Consider the following 17902-nt stretch of genomic DNA (forward strand, 5'->3'; position numbering starts at 1 on the left):
ATACAAAAAAAAAAAAAAAAATATATGGATTAGTTAAACCCACAAGTACACTTTTTAACCACTACTATTCCTTTACACTGGCTTTTGAAATTTACCAATGCAGAAATTTGGAAACTGAATGAATAGTTTTGCACAGTGAAACACTGTTTGAATTATGCCTGTAGTGCATTTTATATAGAACTGTATAGATCAGACCAAAATGAGGAGGACAGAGGGACTGAGTTCCAAATCGGGGACAATCCCTCAAAGTCAGGGACAGCTGGGAGCTATGAAGACTGCCTAAGGCTCACGCAATGAGGATGCCAAGAAAGGAGGACAAATATAAGGTCCCTTGCTGTCAACAACTACAAGTTGCGGTAAAGAACACTGAGGGGTCAGGGCCATGTCAAGGGAGGGAGCAGTGGAAACTGGTCCCATTCAACTCTGCAACTTCAAAAGGTCCTGCTGGGGAGAGGGAATACGAAGGACCAGCATTATCCATGTATACTGTACAGAATTTTCTTGGGACACAGAAGAAATGCCTTTGTAGGCAAGAGCTCCCAGGGTGCAGTTCCCTACTAAGAAAATGAAGAGGAGACCCCAGAATCTAGAGGCCTGGTAAAGACACAACTGTGGAGAGTTGCACAATTCTGGATAAAATGAGAATCACAATTTTTATTGCTTAGAATAAAGACAATGATTCTCACGGCGCATCATCTTTCACATTATACAAAAAAAAAAAAAAAAAAAAATTTAACTTTACTGTTTATTTTTTTTGTTTTATTGCAGTTTTTTTTTTGTTTTATTTTCCAAAGAAAATTCTGTTTGAAAGACTGCTGCACAAATAAAGTGCGACATAAAATATTGCAACAACTGCCATTTTACTCTCTTAAAAAAAAAATTAAAAAAAAATTATATATATATATATATATATATATATATATATATATATATATACAGTGGTGTGAAAAAGTGTTTGCCCCCTTCCTCATTTCCTGTTCCTTTGCATGTTTGTCACACTTAAGTGTTTCGGAACATCAAACCAATTTAAACAATAGTCAAGGACAACACAAGTAAACACAAAATGCAATTTGTAAATGAAGGTGTTTATTATTAAAGGTGAAAAAAAATCCAAACCATCATGGCCCTGTGTGAAAAAGTGATTGCCCCCTAAACCTAATAACTGGTTGGGCCACCCTTAGCAGCAACAACTGCAACCAAGCGTTTGCGATAACGTGCAATGAGGCTTTTACAGCGTCCTGGAGGAATTTTGGCCCACTCATCTTTGCAGAATTGTCCTAATTCAGTTACATTAGAGGGTTTTCGAGCATGAACGGCCTTTTTAAGGTCATACCACAACATCTCAATAGGATTCAGGTCAGGACTTTGGCTAGGCCACTCCAAAGTCTTCATTTTGTTTTTCTTCAGCCATTCGGTGGTGGACTTGCTGGTGTGTTTAGGATCATTGTCCTGCTGCAGAACCCAAGTTCGTTTCAGCTTGAGTACACGAACAGATGGTCGGACATTCTCCTTCAGGATCTCTTGGTAGACAGCAGAATTCATAGTTCCTTTTATCACGGCAAGTCTTCCAGGTCCTGAAGCAGCAAAACAGCCCCAAACCATCACACTACCACCACCATATTTTACTGTTGGTATAATGTTCTTTTTATGAAATGCAGTGTTCCTTCTATGCCAGATATACTTGGATACACACCTTCCAAAGAGTTCCACTTTTGTCTCATCGGTCCACAGAATGTTGTCCCAAAAGTCTTGGGGATCATCAAGATGTGTTGTGGAGAAATTGAGACGAGCTTTGATGTTCTTTTTGCTCAGCAGTGGTTTTCTCCTTGGAACTCTGCCATGCAGGCCATTTTTGCCCAGTCTTTTCCTGATGGTGGAGGCATGAACGCTGACCTTAACTGAGGCAAGTGAGGCCTGCAGTTCCTTGGACGTTGTTGTGGGGTCTTTTGTGACCTCTTGGATGAGTCGTCGCTGCGCTCTTGGGGTAATTTTGGGCGGCCTGCCACTCCTGGGAAGGTTCACCACTGTTCCATGTCTTCGCCATTTGTGGATAATGGCTCTCACTGTGGTTCGCTGGATTCCCAAAGCTTTGGAAATGGCTTTATAACCCTTTCCAGACTGATAGATCTCAATTACTTTCTTTCTCAATTGTTCCTGAATTTCTTTGGGTCTCGGCATGATGTGTAGCTTTTAAGGATCTTCTGGTGGACCTTACTGTGTCAAGCAGCTCCTATTTAAGTGATGCCTTGATTGTGAACAGGTGTGGCAATAATCAGGCCTGGGTGTGGCTAGAGAAATTGAACTCAGGTGTGGACAACCACAGTTATAGTATGTTTTAACAAGGGGGGCAATCACTTTTTCACACAGGGCCATGATGGTTTGGATTTTTTTTCACCTTTAATAATAAACACCTTCATTTACAAATTGCATTTTGTGTTTACTTGTGTTGTCCTTGACTATTGTTTAAATTGGTTTGATGTTCCGAAACACTTAAGTGTGACAAACATGCAAAGGAACAGGAAATGAGGAAGGGGGCAAACACTTTTTCACACCACTGTATATATATATATATATATATATATATATATATATATATATTAGTTTTCAGGCAAAAATACTGATTTTAACTTGTAAGCAACAAGTGTCAAAAAAGGCTTAGTTTTTAAGTTGTTAAATTGACCTAAATTTACAGACGAAGTTCATTCCTTTGATCTAAAAGAACAAAACGTTACAATGTTTCTCTTTATCTCTGCCTGAGCAATGTTGTAAAAAAACTTGGCAGGCTGCCTGTTTTTTTTTTTTTGACAGCAGTGAGCAGAGAACGGCTCTGCACTTAATCGTAGAAATTCGGCTTTAAGATAGTGAGTGAGGTTGGATCCCGATCTCAATTTTTTAACGATTAATCCTGTAGCTCTACTGTGTATCAGCATAGTAAACATGGTGCTGGGCATATGAAATGCTTGTCATCTCCAAACTATCCCGTGAGCTAAAGTGGGTATTATAATGATTCAAAAACTAAGGAGGCCTGACATCTGGGGACTAACAGGCACCAACAATCCCTCACTTGTAGAAGTAGGCGTTAGCAGATCAATGGCTTCCCCACTTACAATGCGAGTGTAATCAGGGGATGTGATCCTTCCGCAAATCTCCTACTCTCTGGTAGAATCATACTATGGCCAACTGAGGCATTGTTACTAATAGTGTCAAGAGCTGGTCCAAAGAGAGGGTATCCCTCGAAGGGAAGACAAATCAATTCTTCCTTGGATGACGCAGGTAACCAGAGTACCCTATGCATTCATACAGTCGATGCAGAACACAAGTTCAGAGGTTTGTAATAAAACAATCACAGACGAAGCAGAAGGCTCTGGCCAATTGCTCTATATTGTGGTGACCAACACCAGTGGTGTTAGGATCCTCTGACACCTCCCTTGCCGGTGTTCGCAGGACACAGGAAATACAAGAACTGATGGGCCAGCCTAGGGTAGGCCTCTTTAAATTTGTGTGCTTGTGCTTCCTGAAGGAGGCGGAGCCTATCTCTCATGTGACTATTCTGGAAGATGACTTGGAAAAATATAGATTTACAAATTTTTCTTTATTTTTAGGAGCCTGGAAAGCATTGCACCAGCGATCAGCAGAGTCTCTGTAAGCCGTCTGCCCGTACATTGTACAGGCAGGTTCACACCGAGACAGGAAGAATCATGTATGTATTAGGCTGCCCTTTTCATGCTTTCCTTTTTTTCACCTGATAATCCTGAGAAAACACACATCTTGTGTTAACGGAAGCAGACATGGTTGTCACCCAGGCCAGATGTAAAACATGTCTTTCTTTCTTCATCACTAATTTATGGGCGTAGGAGGATTATTATTTACAGAAGGCTAGCAACAGTTCAAATAAACAAATGTTTGTGATTTCAGCTCATATCCAAAAAAGGTTACGTTACGTATTTCTGGCAAGATTACTAAGATTAGCGTTCTTGCTGAAAATATTCATAGCCTGCCAAAAAAAAAAAAAAAAAAAAAAAAAAAAAAAAAAAAGCAATGCAGCCACCACCTAAAGGACTAGAAAGGTGCAATACATTATTGCTTTTGTTCTTGGATTCAGAAATCCTTTCAAGTGATTCTAAAGAATTTTATAAAAAAAAATAAAAGATATTAAGTATAAAAATAAATTAAATTAAAAACAGATGTTATACTTACCTGCTGCTGAATGCAATGTTAGTGAACAGAGCAACCCCTCATCCCCTTCTGAAGTCCCCCGTTGGAGCTCTCCCCTCAACAAGCCGGCTGCTGTGGGGGCACAAGCATGGGCGCACAGCCGAGCTGTGTGTGCCGATAGACACACACACAGTGCAGCTTGGCCACACCCGCTCCCTACTCACAGGATTTGACGGACAGTAGCAGATAGCGGGGCATTTTTTTTTACTTAATGCATAGAATGCACTCAAGTACAACTAAAGGCAATACTTTCTTTTTTTCTTTTTGGACAGAGTGAAGATATTTTAGAACACCTGTCTGTTTTATTGCTTCCTGTGCCCTACCCGTTAAGAAGATTCACCCATTCTATTTGTCCCATTTACCATTATCACTAAAAGTGAAGGTAAAAGGAAAAATTCCACATTTTGGATCGTCACTTGAAAAGTAATAGGAGGGGAAATCTTTCAATGTGGACACTAGTTTTGGTGACCTGGGGGGCCCCCCCAAGAGATTCCGTAAATTTGCAGGGGTTTCCTGTGTTTGGCTATGGGACAGGAAGTGAAGGCAAATCTCTGCAATGAGACACAGATGGAAATAAAAACTGACAGGGGGGTGCGATCCTCCCTTAATCTATTCAAAATAATAAAAATAAAAAAATAAAAATTGCCTACAGTTCTACTTTAATGCAAAAACGGTTTAGGTGTAAGAACCACTTTTTATTTTATTTTTTTTTTATTTTTTAACAGAAGAGGTCTTTATTGAATAACATTTCATCATACAATCTAAGAACTCGAACCACTTAAAAATCAACAATAAACTCCTTTACAGTTACGTCCATGATGGAAATAACATCAAAAGGCTGCACCATGCTCCACAGGTCCTATTTTTAAAGAATTGTCTTTTGACTCACCTGACCAATAATGGATATAAACACCAATTTCATTTGGAAAGAGTAAGCTTCCTGCTTACCTGGTTGCTTTTCTGTAATTCTTGTACTTTTCTGGCAAATTCTTTAGCTTCTTTCTGGCACTGATGCTCTAATTTCTCTACCTTCCTCTGAATTCGCTCATCCATTAACTTCAGCTCTTCAATGTGGTTCACAAATTGGTCCAATAATCTGCAAAAGTGTAACATCAATCAACATAAACGGGGCCTTTATAATTAGGGGAAGAGAAGCATAGCAAAAAGAACAGTAATTCACAGCAACCAATCAAAGCTCATTTTTTCACTTCACTGACCACAGAACACCTACTCTCCCTTATCCAAGGATTACATTCTATATTAGCTTCCTGTAGTCTTATTGGAGAGTTGGGATGCCTAACTGTACATGCATAGTTACCTGTAACTGAGAATACTATCTTTGGGGAAAAAACACTTTTGTTACGCTACTGTAAGTTGCAAACCAGGGACAAACCGATATTAGAAATGTTGGCATCCAGTCTGCAATTGGTTATGTCTGCAGAATGGTTATGGTTTACTCTAGGGGCAAGGTTCTAGATCAGGGGTCTCAAACTGGCGGCCCTCCAGCTGTTGCGAAACTACAAGTCCCATGAGGCTTTGCAAGGCTGAGAGTTTTAAGCATGACTCCCACAGGCAGAGGCATGATGGGACTTGTGGTTTTGCAACAGCTGGAGGGCCGCCAGTTTGAGACCTCTGTTCTAGATGTACTTGGAAGAGGACTCAATGGATCTGACACCGATTGGTACAATTTAGAGGTATGGATTAGGAGGTTAAACCCAGTTTCGGGATTAAATGATCATTTAAAGGTTTGGGTTAATGTGAGAATTAAAGTGGTTGTAAAGGCCCAAGGCTTTTTACCTTCATGCAATCCCCACAGCCAATACTTAGCCGAGACCCATCTCGAACTAGCGATGTGCACGAAAGCAGGGGCTCTCCCAGGTCTCTTCCACCTAATTGGCTGAGACTACTGTCAATCACAGCCAGTGAGCCAATGAGGAGAGCGTGGGGTGGGGCCGAGCTACACTCAGTGTAAATGGACACGCAGAGCAGCAGCTCAGGAGCGAGCCTGTTCAGGTGCTTCCACAGCAAGCTGCTGGCTGTGGGGGGCACATGGCAGGAGGGAGGGGTCAGGACCGCCAGAGGGGAACCCAAAAAGAATAGAATCAGGTCTGCTCTGTGCAAAATCACTATACAGAGTAGGTGAGTATAACATGTTTGTTATTTAAAAACAAAAAATATCTGCCTTTAATATCACTTTAAAATTTCAGACTAGGTTTACAAATTTTGAAGCGGCCAAGTGATACGGGCTAAGTTTGCATGTCCAGGAATTCCTTTTCAAGTTTTGGATAGAGCAGAGAAGGAATAGAATAGATTTCTATCTGGGTCTTCGAGAGATTTTCCCCTCACATGTCACGGGTTAAAGGTTTTGAAGACAGGTAGTGAGGGCAAATCTGCACTGAACACGTCAAACCAAATTTTTTTATAACTGAATTTTAACTAATTCCCACCCAAGGTAAGTAATAGGATGTCCTTGACTTTGAGTGGGGATATCTGAATGATGCCTGCAGCTACAGGCATCATTCAGATATTGCCTTTTTTCAGCCAGCGATTCCCTACACCATAATGATCATAGCAGCTGTTCCACCACTTGAACGTTCTTACGGGTAGTGAGAGGGGACGTGCCGCCCCACCCACGTGTGTGTGTGTGTGTGTGTGTGTGTGTGTGTGTGTGTGTGTGTGTGTGTGTGTGTGTGTGTGTGTGTGTGTGTGTGTGTGTGTGTGTGTTAAAACATTTTCTCTTTCTTTTTAGCTTGACACTTTTATTACTATTACAAGGAATGTAAACATCCCTTGTAATAGGAATATGGTACGATCGGTCCTCTTTACAGTGAGATAAGATGTCAATAAGACCCCACATCTCACCTCTAGGCTGGGAAGCCTGAAATAAAAAAAATAAACAATCTCGGCTTCCTAGCCGAGGCGGCACCATTTGTTTGAATGCAGAGGTCCGTCATGACATCATAACATCGCACCCGGCCTCCGAACAATCACAGAGACTCCGGCAACCATCTGGTCAGGTGCGATGTTATGATGTCATGCCCAGCCTCTGCATTCAAACAAATGGCGCCGCCTCGGCTAGGAAGCCAAGATCGTTTATTTTTTATTTCAGGCTTCCCAGCCTAGAGATGAGATGTGGGGGTCTTATTGACATCTTATCTCACTGTAAAGAGGACCGATCGTACCATATTCCTATTACAAGGGATGTTTTAAGCGCCCCTGAAGTTTGGCACCATTCCACGAGCGTGACATGTTAGGTATCTATTTACTCTGTGTAACTTCTTTCACATTATGCAAAAAAATTGGGCTAACTTTAATGTTTTGGTTTTTAGCATGAAACGGTCCCCCCCCCCCCCCCCCCAAAAAAAAAATTACTGTGCAAATACCGTGCGAGATAAAAAGTTGCAACAACTGCCATTGTATTCTCTAGGATCCTTTCTAAAAAAACATATATCATGTTTTGGGGTTCTATGTAATTTTCTAGCCGTAAAATATATATATGAATTTTACATGTAGGAGAGAAATGTCAGAATTGGCCTGGGTGGCAAGTGGTTAAGCCAATTATACTTTTTCTTCCACAATTCCTGCCCCTTGATAAAAATTTTTTTTTTTTTTTTTTAAACGCATTTTGAACAAAAGCTCTCTTTTTATATTACATACCAAATGTTAAACCCAGTGATATCAGTGGGTTCCTGCGCTTCTGGCAGGGTGCTGTACATAGTACCACAAAAACATCACAGCACCCTGCCTCAGTACTCATCTCAAGAGCCCTCAGTCCTGATGCAAACAGTGGGCCGGGAGGAGTTTATCTAAATGCCTTGATGCAGGACACAACCAAACGGGAAGGGCGGGGTGTGAACCAAAATCTCTGGACTTACCCGGTACCTTACCCCGCCCCCCCAGTGATCAAAGATAAACACATTTTTCAAATCATGCCAAAAGTAATTTACTACATCCAGATTGATTCCCCTGTTTGGGGGTTTTCTGTTAAAAAAAGAAGATTGAATGTGGTGCCCCTTATACTTTTTATAGGTACTAGGGATAATGTAAATGCCTTGATTGGGGGGGGGGTCCGTTTGGAGGGGTTGGCATTCCCAGGCAGGCTGCATTTGCAAACAGAATACCTTTGGTAATGCCCACGTGATTCTCAGCCTCCATGTTGGAAGAACTGAAATGCAATGAAAGAAAAGGGTGGGTCAGATGATGCTGGGCTTCCTCCAGCCAGAAATGACATGGGCACTATCTAACTTCTATCTAGCAACTTCTGATGTACACTGCGAGTAGCTCACAGTGTGTTGTGAAATCAGAAAAAGCCATTTCAGTTCAACTGTGCAGGACTACAGGGGAGGCATAAGTTCTGCTTTAATATTTAGAATGACAGAATTTAAATGCGTTTCCCTTAATGACTCGCTTTCTAAAATGTGCACTAAGAAAGAGGAAAAAAAAAACAAAAAAAAAAAAAACACAACAACCACCCCAGAGCAGAATACAATATTCACCTAACTTTGGCAGGGCCCAGGCTGAGTAACATCTTTCAGAAATGTGTAACTTGTGATTACAGACCGGAGGAGTCTCAGGCTTTGCACACTTACAACCTAATGGAAGAAGTTCCAAAGCTCAGGCTTCTCGTCTGAGGGTTGCTTTTTAAATCTGTAATCTACAGAAAGGGCTGAAAGAGGAAACCCGACTAAAAGCAATTCAATTAGTGTTCCATTTTTAGTTATGTAGAAGTCACCTGACTAGCTGCTTTACAGAAATTGTGCCTCACAGTATAAGACACCCACTTTTTTGGATCGAATGACTCCGCTCCTCCTCTGGATCCTCCTCCTGGTGTTCGCCATGCCAGTCGCTCGATATATTCATCTGCTACAAACGGTTCCTGAAAAAAAACAAACACAGGAAGTGACTTCATTGTTATTCTGGGGCTAAATACACAGTGTGTTTTCCTATGCATAAACAAAAAGAACACTTATTTTTATTTATTTTTAAAACCTGATCCAAACGACTGTTAAATACGGTAACCCCTATTGCTGGTTTTCTTTTTCAATTTTTTTATTTTATTTTATTTTTTTAAGAGTTGCAAGCTCCTGCATTCTTAATAACCGATAATGTCATCAGTGAAGCCACAATTTCTGATCTGCATATTTGCTATGGGTCATGCCTCACCAAGCAGTGAAGCAAGAATTTGTACGACAGCCCAGAAATTTGTACATTTAAAAACCAGGAGAGTAATGGCTGCTATCATATTCTATGCTGGCAAGTACCCTTTAACCACTTCAGCCCGGAACAATTTACCCCCTTCCTGACCAGACCACTTTTTGCGATTCGGCACTGCGTCGCTTTAACTGACAATTGCGTGGTCATGCGACGTGGCTCCCACAAATAGAACTTCCTTTCTTTTGGTGGTATTTGATCACCTCTGCGTTTAATTTTTGAGCTATAAACAAAAAAAAAAAAAAATAAATAAAAAAAAAAAGCGACAATTGTGGGAAAAAAAAAAAAAAAAATAACGCATTATTTTTTACTTTTTGCTATAATAAATATCCCCAAAAAACTATAAAAAAACCTTTTTTTTTCCTCAGTTTAGGCCGATACGTATTCTTCTACACTTTTTTTTTTTTTTTTTTTACAAAAGAACACACAAGAAAAAAAAAAACCACGATGAGCGTTTATTGGTTGGTTTGCGCAAAAGTTAATGCCTAAAAAATAGGGGTTCGTTTTATGGAATTTTTACTAGTAATGGCGCGATCAGCAATTTTTATCGTGACTGCGGCATTATGGCGGACACATGGGACAATTCTGACACATTTGGGACCATTGGCATTAATACAGTGATCAGTGCTAAAAAAAAGTTGCATTGATTACTGTAAAAATGTCACTGGCAGTGAAGGGGTTAACCACTAGGCGGCACTGGAGGGGTTAGGTGTGTCCTAGGGGATGATTCTAACTGTGGGGGGGAGGGGGGCTGTGTGTGACACGTCACTGATCAACGCTCCCGATTACAGGGAGTGGTGATCAGTGACACTGTCACTAGGCAGAACAGGGAGATGCTTGTTTAAATTAGTATGTCTCTGTTCTTCCTCACCGTGAGACGATCGCGGGTATGCCCACGACCACGGTCACGGAGCTCCCAGGGGGCGCATGCGTGCCCGCAAGCCGCCTCTTAAAGGGCAACGTACAGATACATTAATCTGCCTGTATATGCCCTTCTGCCACAGTATATCTGCATGAGGCGGTTGGGAAGTGGTTAATATGAACAGCGCATGTTAAAGCCCAACTCCAGACTCAGCATTGGCACTATATGCAAATTTAAACTCTTCCTATTCATTTGGAGAGCCGATCCCCTCTCTCCTGCACCAGCCTATTGGCCAATAAGGCTATGTACCACAATGACTGGCCAATATCCACAGCTCTGCCTCAGCTACATCACTAGCCTAGGCTCAAAATACCAACTTAATTACCCTCTTCGTTCCTCTCAAGACCTCCTGCTCTCCAGTTCCTTCATCACCCCCTCCTTTATCCGCGTCCAGGACTTCTCCCGAGTCTCTCCCATCCTCTGGAATTCCCTAACCCAATCTGTCAGACTGTCTCCAAATCTATCTACTTTTAGGCGATCCCTGAAAACGTTTCTCTTTAGAGAAGCCTATCCTGCCTCCACCTAACTGCACTTCTATTTTCTTCATTTGCTCATCCACCACAGCTATTACCCTTTTGTATCACTTCACCTTCCCTCCTAGATTGTAAGCTCTAAGAAGCAGGGCCCTCTGATCCCTCCTGCATTGAATTGTATTGTAATTGTACTGTCTGCCCTCATGTTGTAAAGCACTGTGCAAACTGTAGGCACTATATAAATCCTGTATTATAATAATAATAATAATAATAATAATAATAATAATAATAATAATAATAATAATAATAATAGGAATATGCAGGTCAGAGCTCTACAAAGATAGGAAGTGTAAAATAAAATAAAAAAAGCGTATCCGTTTTGGATTCAAGGGCAACCCGCAACCCAGATGCTTAAGAACACATGTAAAGGGATATTATATTATTATTAATATACAGGATTTATATAGCAGCAACAGTTTGTGCAGCACTTTACAACATGAGATGCAATATGCAGGTAACTTAGGGTGTTTAAAGTAAGCCTACACACTTCTCTTGTATTTAGGAAATATTTGTTTATCCTGTTCAGCTTTATACATCATGATGTATTACACACTACAAATACATAGCGATAGGTATTGGACACTTACTACAAATCACAATAAAGCAAGGCAGTCCTGAGCCCATTCCTAACCACATAGGCTGTTATACTGTATTGTACAGTCACACCATGGAGTATGACATAAAATATGAGTCATGATGACTGGGCGATAAAACCATATCATTGTTCTATATGAACGCCTTTCTGTGATACTTTACAGTTCTCCAAGTGTACAATTTTTAGCAAGCACAATACATTCTTAGTTGGTTGTGGTCATGTGCAACTGAGCAGAAAAACACGACACGGTGACCGGGGAAATATTTTACAGATGATATTTCTCATGGAAAATATAAGGCAGGAACTATGCCTGGCACTGCAGCTTTGCCAATGGCTGTATCTGCAAAAGATAATAGATTGTATTTGCCTCACTGTTCCACGTTAACCGATTCAGCCCCGGAAGATTTTACCCCCTTCCTGACCAGAGAACTTTTTGCGATTCGGCACTGCGTCGCTTTAACTGACAATTGCAACGTTGCACCCAAACAAAAAATTGACATCCCTTTTTTTCCCCCACAAATAGAGCTTTTTTTGGTGGTATTTGATAATGTCTGCGTTTTTTATTTTTTGCGCTATAAACAAAAAAAAGAGCGACAATTTTGAAAAAAACAAACATTTTTTACTTTTTGCTATAATAAATATCCCCCAAAAATATATTTAAAAAACAATTTTTTTCCTCACTTTAGGCCGATATGTATTCTACTACATATTTTTGGTAAAAAAATAAAAACTTAATTGCAATAAGCGCATATTGATTGGTTTGCGCAAAAGTTATAGCATCTACAAAATAGGGTATAGATTTATGGAATTTTTATTTTATTTTCATTAGTAATGGCGGCAATCTTTATCAGGACTGCAACATTATGGTGGACACATTGGACATTTTTTACACTATTTTGGGACCACTGTCATTTATACAGCGATCAGTGCTATAAAAATGCACTGATTACTGTGTAAATGACACTGGCAGTGAAGGGGTTAACCACTAGTGGGCAAAGAAGGGGTTCAGTGTGTCCTAGGGAGTGATTCTAACTGTGTGGGGGGGGGGGGGCTTCAAGTCACATGACAGAACAGTGATCTCTGTCATGACATAAGCCAGAATGGCTTAGTGCAAGCTAAACAACCCCCCCCCCCTCCCCCAACAGCAGGTCGCAAAAAGCAGAGTGTTTGCAGGAACTGGATAGCATGGTACAAAATTAACCATGAAAACTGGTTGCAGTGCGATTCCAAAATTGCTGCATGCACATCTTTGGGGCGATGCGGTGCGATTTTAGCCCATTCAAAATGAATTATCTGCCAGTAACACACCTCCTTTCTTGTGGGTGACTATATTCACTCCTCCATGTATGGAGGAGCAAGGTAGCCAGCCTTGGACAGCAACATTGTCAGTCATTTGAGTGTTGGATGGAATAGTAGATTAACATGGACTTTACATGAAAACCTGGCTCCAGCCAACACTTTTTAAAGAAGAGCTTCTGCCAGTTTGATTAAAATTCAAAGTTTTTTTCCATAAATAAAAGCTGACCCCTGTCAGTGTGTGATAGTTCATCTCATCCCTACAACTGCCCCTTTTATAGGACAGCCGAGGGAAGGTGAAAATGAACGGACTTACTGGCTGGGTCACCCAGTAATAACTGTGTTACTGGGGGAGGGGGCGCTCAGAAAAACAGACTGCTGTGTTAATGTCACTGGGGAGGTTGTATCATGTCATTTTATTTTTATTTTTTTATTTTGGCCAGTGTCATTTCAGGGGCTTGAAAGTTCATTTGGGAGCCGACATAATCACTCTGGCACTTGTAAAATTTATCACCAGAGGCATGCCTGGAATGTTAGGCACCATTCACACCTAGGCAATTTGAATCACGGGCGGAATCGCCGGGATTTTACCCCTGATTGCAAATCGCGGCTAAATGTGGGATGTGTTTGCAATACCATTACTTCTTAATGGCACCCCAATCTTGGCGCGATTTTCCCCCGATAAATCACGTTGCAATCGTGGCAAAATCACAACACGTGAAGCTTGTCACTCAAAAAGGAGCATGACTTTCTTCTGGGCAACAGCGCCGGGTGTTGCGATTTATCGCACTGCGATTGGGGTGCCATTAAATTGATTGTAAACCCTGTTACACCACTTGTAGCTAAAAGCAAGCCTATAATAAGGCTTACCTGTAGGTACTGTGAATATCCCCTAAACCTTCACGGTTTAGGAGATACTTACCATATACGCTTGCTCCGTCATCATCGGCGCATGCACCCTGAAGGAACGGCTTGATCGTGCCATTTCTAAAGGGCCTGTGCCGTGACCAGACTGACGTCATCGTAGCTCCAGCCAATCACAGCGCTGGAGCCCGTGAACCCGGAAATAACTCCAGGAGACATGTCGGCGGTCACAGCGGTGTATGGGAATCGCTGCAACAGCTTCGATCCTCAGGTATTTCATAATGAGCTAGTAAGAGATGCATACTAGCTCATTATGCCTTTGTCTTGCAGGTCTTTCTTTTTATATGGGTTTACAATCACTTTAAAAAGTAACGATATAGCAAATGCCTCCGGCGTTTTGCAGGGATTTGGAATCACGCCGATTCCACCTGCGATTGAAATTGCTTAGGTGTAAATGGAGCCTTAATGTTTTGGGAAACAGATGAAATGGAACTAAAGTCACAAAGAAATCTTACAAGCAGGCAGATGAGGCATGCAGAGTCTCTTCTTCAATAAAATAAGTCTACCTGCTTGCAGTCCTCTCTACAGTACACACTGAGCAGCGCATAGACAGTTCACTTTACAGTTCTGCCACAGTACACGTGTGTCAGGGTGAATGACTCCTGCACAAGAGTTGTGTCAACATACGCCAACCAATTAAGACAGCCGATGACTGGCACCCAGAAGAAGTCCATTTTTTTTCTGGTTGGTCAGTGCAGTCATGTCAGTGCTGACCAGTGAGAACTACTCAGATCTGTCCCATGTCCCCAGGGAAAGAAGAGGAAGAACTGCACAGTTTCAACCCCCCACGAACCCTGCACCAAGCTGCATGGACAGTGAAATGGTTTTCACCCATGTTCTATTGAAAAACAACAGACTTGCTGGCTGGATCACCAGTTGAAAATAGAAGAAAGCCTAAAAAAGGAAACCAATGCAGCCATCACATCTGAGAATTGATAAGCTGCAATATAATAAAATGTTTGCTTTTGGGTTTAAAGTGGTCATAAAGGTGTTTTTGTTTTATATAACAAACACATCTATATTTACCTGCTTGGTACAATAGAATTGCACAGAGTGGCCCTCATCCTCCTCTTCTCAGGTCCCCCGCCAGCAGTCCTGGCTCCTCCTGGTGCCCGCAATAGGAAACAGATTCCAAATGGAGTGCCTGTGTGAACTCGCGACCCCCGTTGTTGTATCTATTGACACAGACAGCAGGAATTGGCCCCGCCCCTGCTTCCTTGTCACTGGATTTGATTGACAGCAGCTACTGGCTCTCAGTGCTATCAATCTGCCCAATGAGGAGGGAGACGGTGGTGAGAGACACTGTTCTTGTGCACGTCGCTGGATCAGGTTTAGGCAAGAATAAGAGGGGGGGGGGGGGATTTGGGGGGAATCCTGCAGCAGAAAAGGTTTTTTACCTTAACCTGTTCTCATCTGCACTATAGCTGATGAGGGCTACAGCGCAGGCCCGCATTGCCCGGAGGCCGTCAATAGACGTCCTCCCCTTTGCATGCTCCCGGTGCGCCCCCTGCAGGGCGTGTGCTGTGATCACCGAATCAATGAGACTCGGGTGATCACAGATAGAATCGATCCCGGCACCTTACCATGTGATCAGCTGTCAGCCAATGACAGCTGATCATGTGATGTAAACAGAAGATCGGTAATCGTTTTTTTTCCCTCTTCACGCTGACAGCGCGAGAAGAAAAAACAAAAACAAACAATCACCGACTTCAGTGTAAGGGACATCAGTCCCAAAGAGGCACAGCCACTTCATCTGTGCCCACCAGTGCCGCCTGCCAGTGACCACACAGTGGATATCAGTGTCCACCAGTGAATATTAGTGTCACCAATCAGTGCCAACATTCAATGCTCAGGAGTGCCACCTATCAATGCCTCATCAGTGTCACCTACCACTGTCAGCTATCAGCGATGCCTCGGTGCCCATCAGTGCAGCCTCATCAGCGTACATCAATGAAGGAGAAAAATTAACTGTTTGCAAAATTTTATAACAAAATATAAAACGGTTTTGTGTTTGTTTTCAAAATTTTCGGTATTTTTTCATCAAAAGTAAAAAACGCAGAGGTGATTAAATACCACCAAAAGAAAGCTCTATTTGTGGGGGAAAAAAATAAAAATGTAATTTGAGTACAGTGTAGCATGACTGTGCAATTGTCATTCAAAGCGTGACAGCGCTGAATGCTGAAAATTGGTGTGGGCAGGAGGGGGATTAAGAGTCCGGTAAGCAAGTGGTTAATCACTTCCTGCCCAGCCTATAGCAGAATGACAGCCGGGAAGTGGTTCAGTTATCCTGACTGGGCATCATATGACATCCAGCAGGATAAGCGACGGGGGCGCGCAGTGTGGTGTTTGATGGTGTGGTGTGTTGGTCTGACACACCGCATCTCCTATCACAGCTGATCGCAGTGTAAACAGGAAAGGCTGTGTATCGGCTTTTCCTCTGCTTGTGCTGACAGAGGCGAGGAGAGCTGATTGGCTGCTCTCCTGATGGGGGGGGGGGGCACTGATTATCAGTGCAGCCACGCCCCCTCCCCGAGGATGACCACCTATGGCCTCCAGGGAAGCCCATCTATGGCCTCCAGGGATGTCAATCATTGCCCATTGAGGATGGCACCAGCTCCTCTGATCCCTGCAACCCATGAGTGCCCATCTGTGCTGCATAGAAGTGTCACCTCATCAGTGAATGAGAAAACCTACTGTATAAAAGTTTTGTAACAGAAGCTAAGAAAAACTTTTTTTTTTTTTTTCGTTCTTTATTTGTAGCGCAAAAAATAAAAACCCCAGAGGTGATCAAATACAACCAAAAGAAACCTCCATTTGAGGGGGAAATTATAAAAATATAGTTTGGGTACAGTGTCGCACGACCATGCAAAAGTCATTTAAAATGAGAGAGAGTGCTGAAAGCTGGAAATTGGTCTTGGCAGGAAGGTGTATTGAAGCGGTTAATGCATAACACAGCCACAAGAATGCAGCCAGTGAAGTCTGGAAAGCCCATTGCATGCATGTTCAGTCAGTGAGTGTGTGGGGAATGCAGGGAGGATCAGAAAGAAAGACCTGCAGGCTGCACAACCCCTCCATAGATGAGTAAAGCCCCTGACATCGGTGTACACAGTGTCTGCTGTCAGTGTCCTCTCCCCTCCCCCCACTGACACACACACAGGCTTACCTCGAACAGGTCGGCGGTGGCGGCCATAGCGGCAGACACACACACAGCTCTCGTTGTCAGGCTCTCCGCTCTGCTCCGGGCCCCATGGACTGACTGCTGGGGCGGGGATCACACTGCTGCCATTCTCACCGGAAGTGGAGCTGACAGGGACAGGAAGCGGCGCGCACACAGCTGCTGACCTCTGACCTTCCCAAACCGGAAGTGGGGATCCGATCTGCAGAGACGGAGAGGGCGTGGCCGAGCACGTACTGGGTGAGAGGCGGCGAGCGGTGTTAAATTACTAAGGGGGGATTGTATGATAGGCACGCTCTTTCCGTAAATCAACCAATCCGCTGCAAGCTCGGAGACAAGGTTGCTCTGGGCTACCTGCGGTACTCGTGCTGCTTGTAGCACTGTGTGGAGAGACATACATAGGGCTGCCCTGTACTTCCTGTTTATGTGTGGGTCATGTGACTGCTTTCTGAGTCACTCAGCTAATAGGCAGATCTGACTTCACTGGCCTGGATCGTATGAGGTGCTGCAGCATCGGAATCAGTGTAAGGCTCGCCATACACCTTCCTTACAATCTGTATGATTAACTACTTCAGCCCCGCAACATTTCCCCCCTTCCTGACCAGGCCATTTTTTGCGATTCGGCACTGCGTCGCTTTCACTGACAATTGCGCGGTCGTGCGACGCTGAACCCAAACAAAATTGATGTATTTTTTTCCCCACAAACAGAGCTTTCTTTTGGTGGTATTTGATCACCTCTACGTCTTTTTTTTTGTTTGCTTTTTTTGCGCTATAAACAAAAAATAGCGACAATTTAAAAATATATATATTTTTTACTTTTTGCTATAATAAATATCCAAAAAACGAATAAAAAACAACAAATTTCTTCATCAGTTTAGGCTAATATGTATTTTTCGACATATTTTGATAATATTGTTTTGGGAAAAAGGTATAGTGTAAAAAATAGGGGATAGATTTATGGCATTTTTATTATTATTATTATTTTCTTTACTAGTAATGATGGTGATCAGCGATTTTTAGCAGAACTGAGA

General features: G+C 42.4%; 2 protein-coding genes across 3 annotated transcripts in view; one reads left to right on the top strand and one right to left on the bottom strand.

The window, feature by feature from the left end:
- EXOC5 (exocyst complex component 5) overlaps positions 1-17002 on the bottom strand; it is a 72364-nt gene extending 55362 nt beyond the window's left edge. Inside the window, exons 1-3 of the mRNA XM_077464436.1 lie at positions 16860-17002; positions 8997-9091; positions 5164-5311 (exon numbers count right to left, since the gene is read on the bottom strand). Coding sequence (XP_077320562.1) covers positions 5164-5311; positions 8997-9091; positions 16860-16886 — 270 coding nt within the window. The 5' untranslated portion in view covers positions 16887-17002. The remainder of the gene's footprint in view (positions 1-5163; positions 5312-8996; positions 9092-16859) is intronic.
- Positions 16966-17902, top strand: part of AP5M1 (adaptor related protein complex 5 subunit mu 1) — a 62882-nt gene continuing 61945 nt past the window's right edge. Inside the window, exon 1 of one of the 2 annotated variants that reach the window (XM_077464438.1) lies at positions 16966-17111. The gene's annotated coding sequence lies outside the window, so the exon portion shown is untranslated. Of the gene's footprint in view, positions 17112-17237; positions 17396-17902 lie in introns of those variants that run through there. The other variant, XM_077464437.1, reaches the window with a different exon arrangement.

Source organism: Lithobates pipiens, unplaced genomic scaffold (assembly GCF_037356315.1).
Source record: "Lithobates pipiens isolate NorthernLeopardFrog02 unplaced genomic scaffold, aLitPip1_a1.2 Scaffold_30, whole genome shotgun sequence".
Taxonomy (NCBI): Eukaryota; Metazoa; Chordata; class Amphibia; order Anura; family Ranidae; genus Lithobates; species Lithobates pipiens.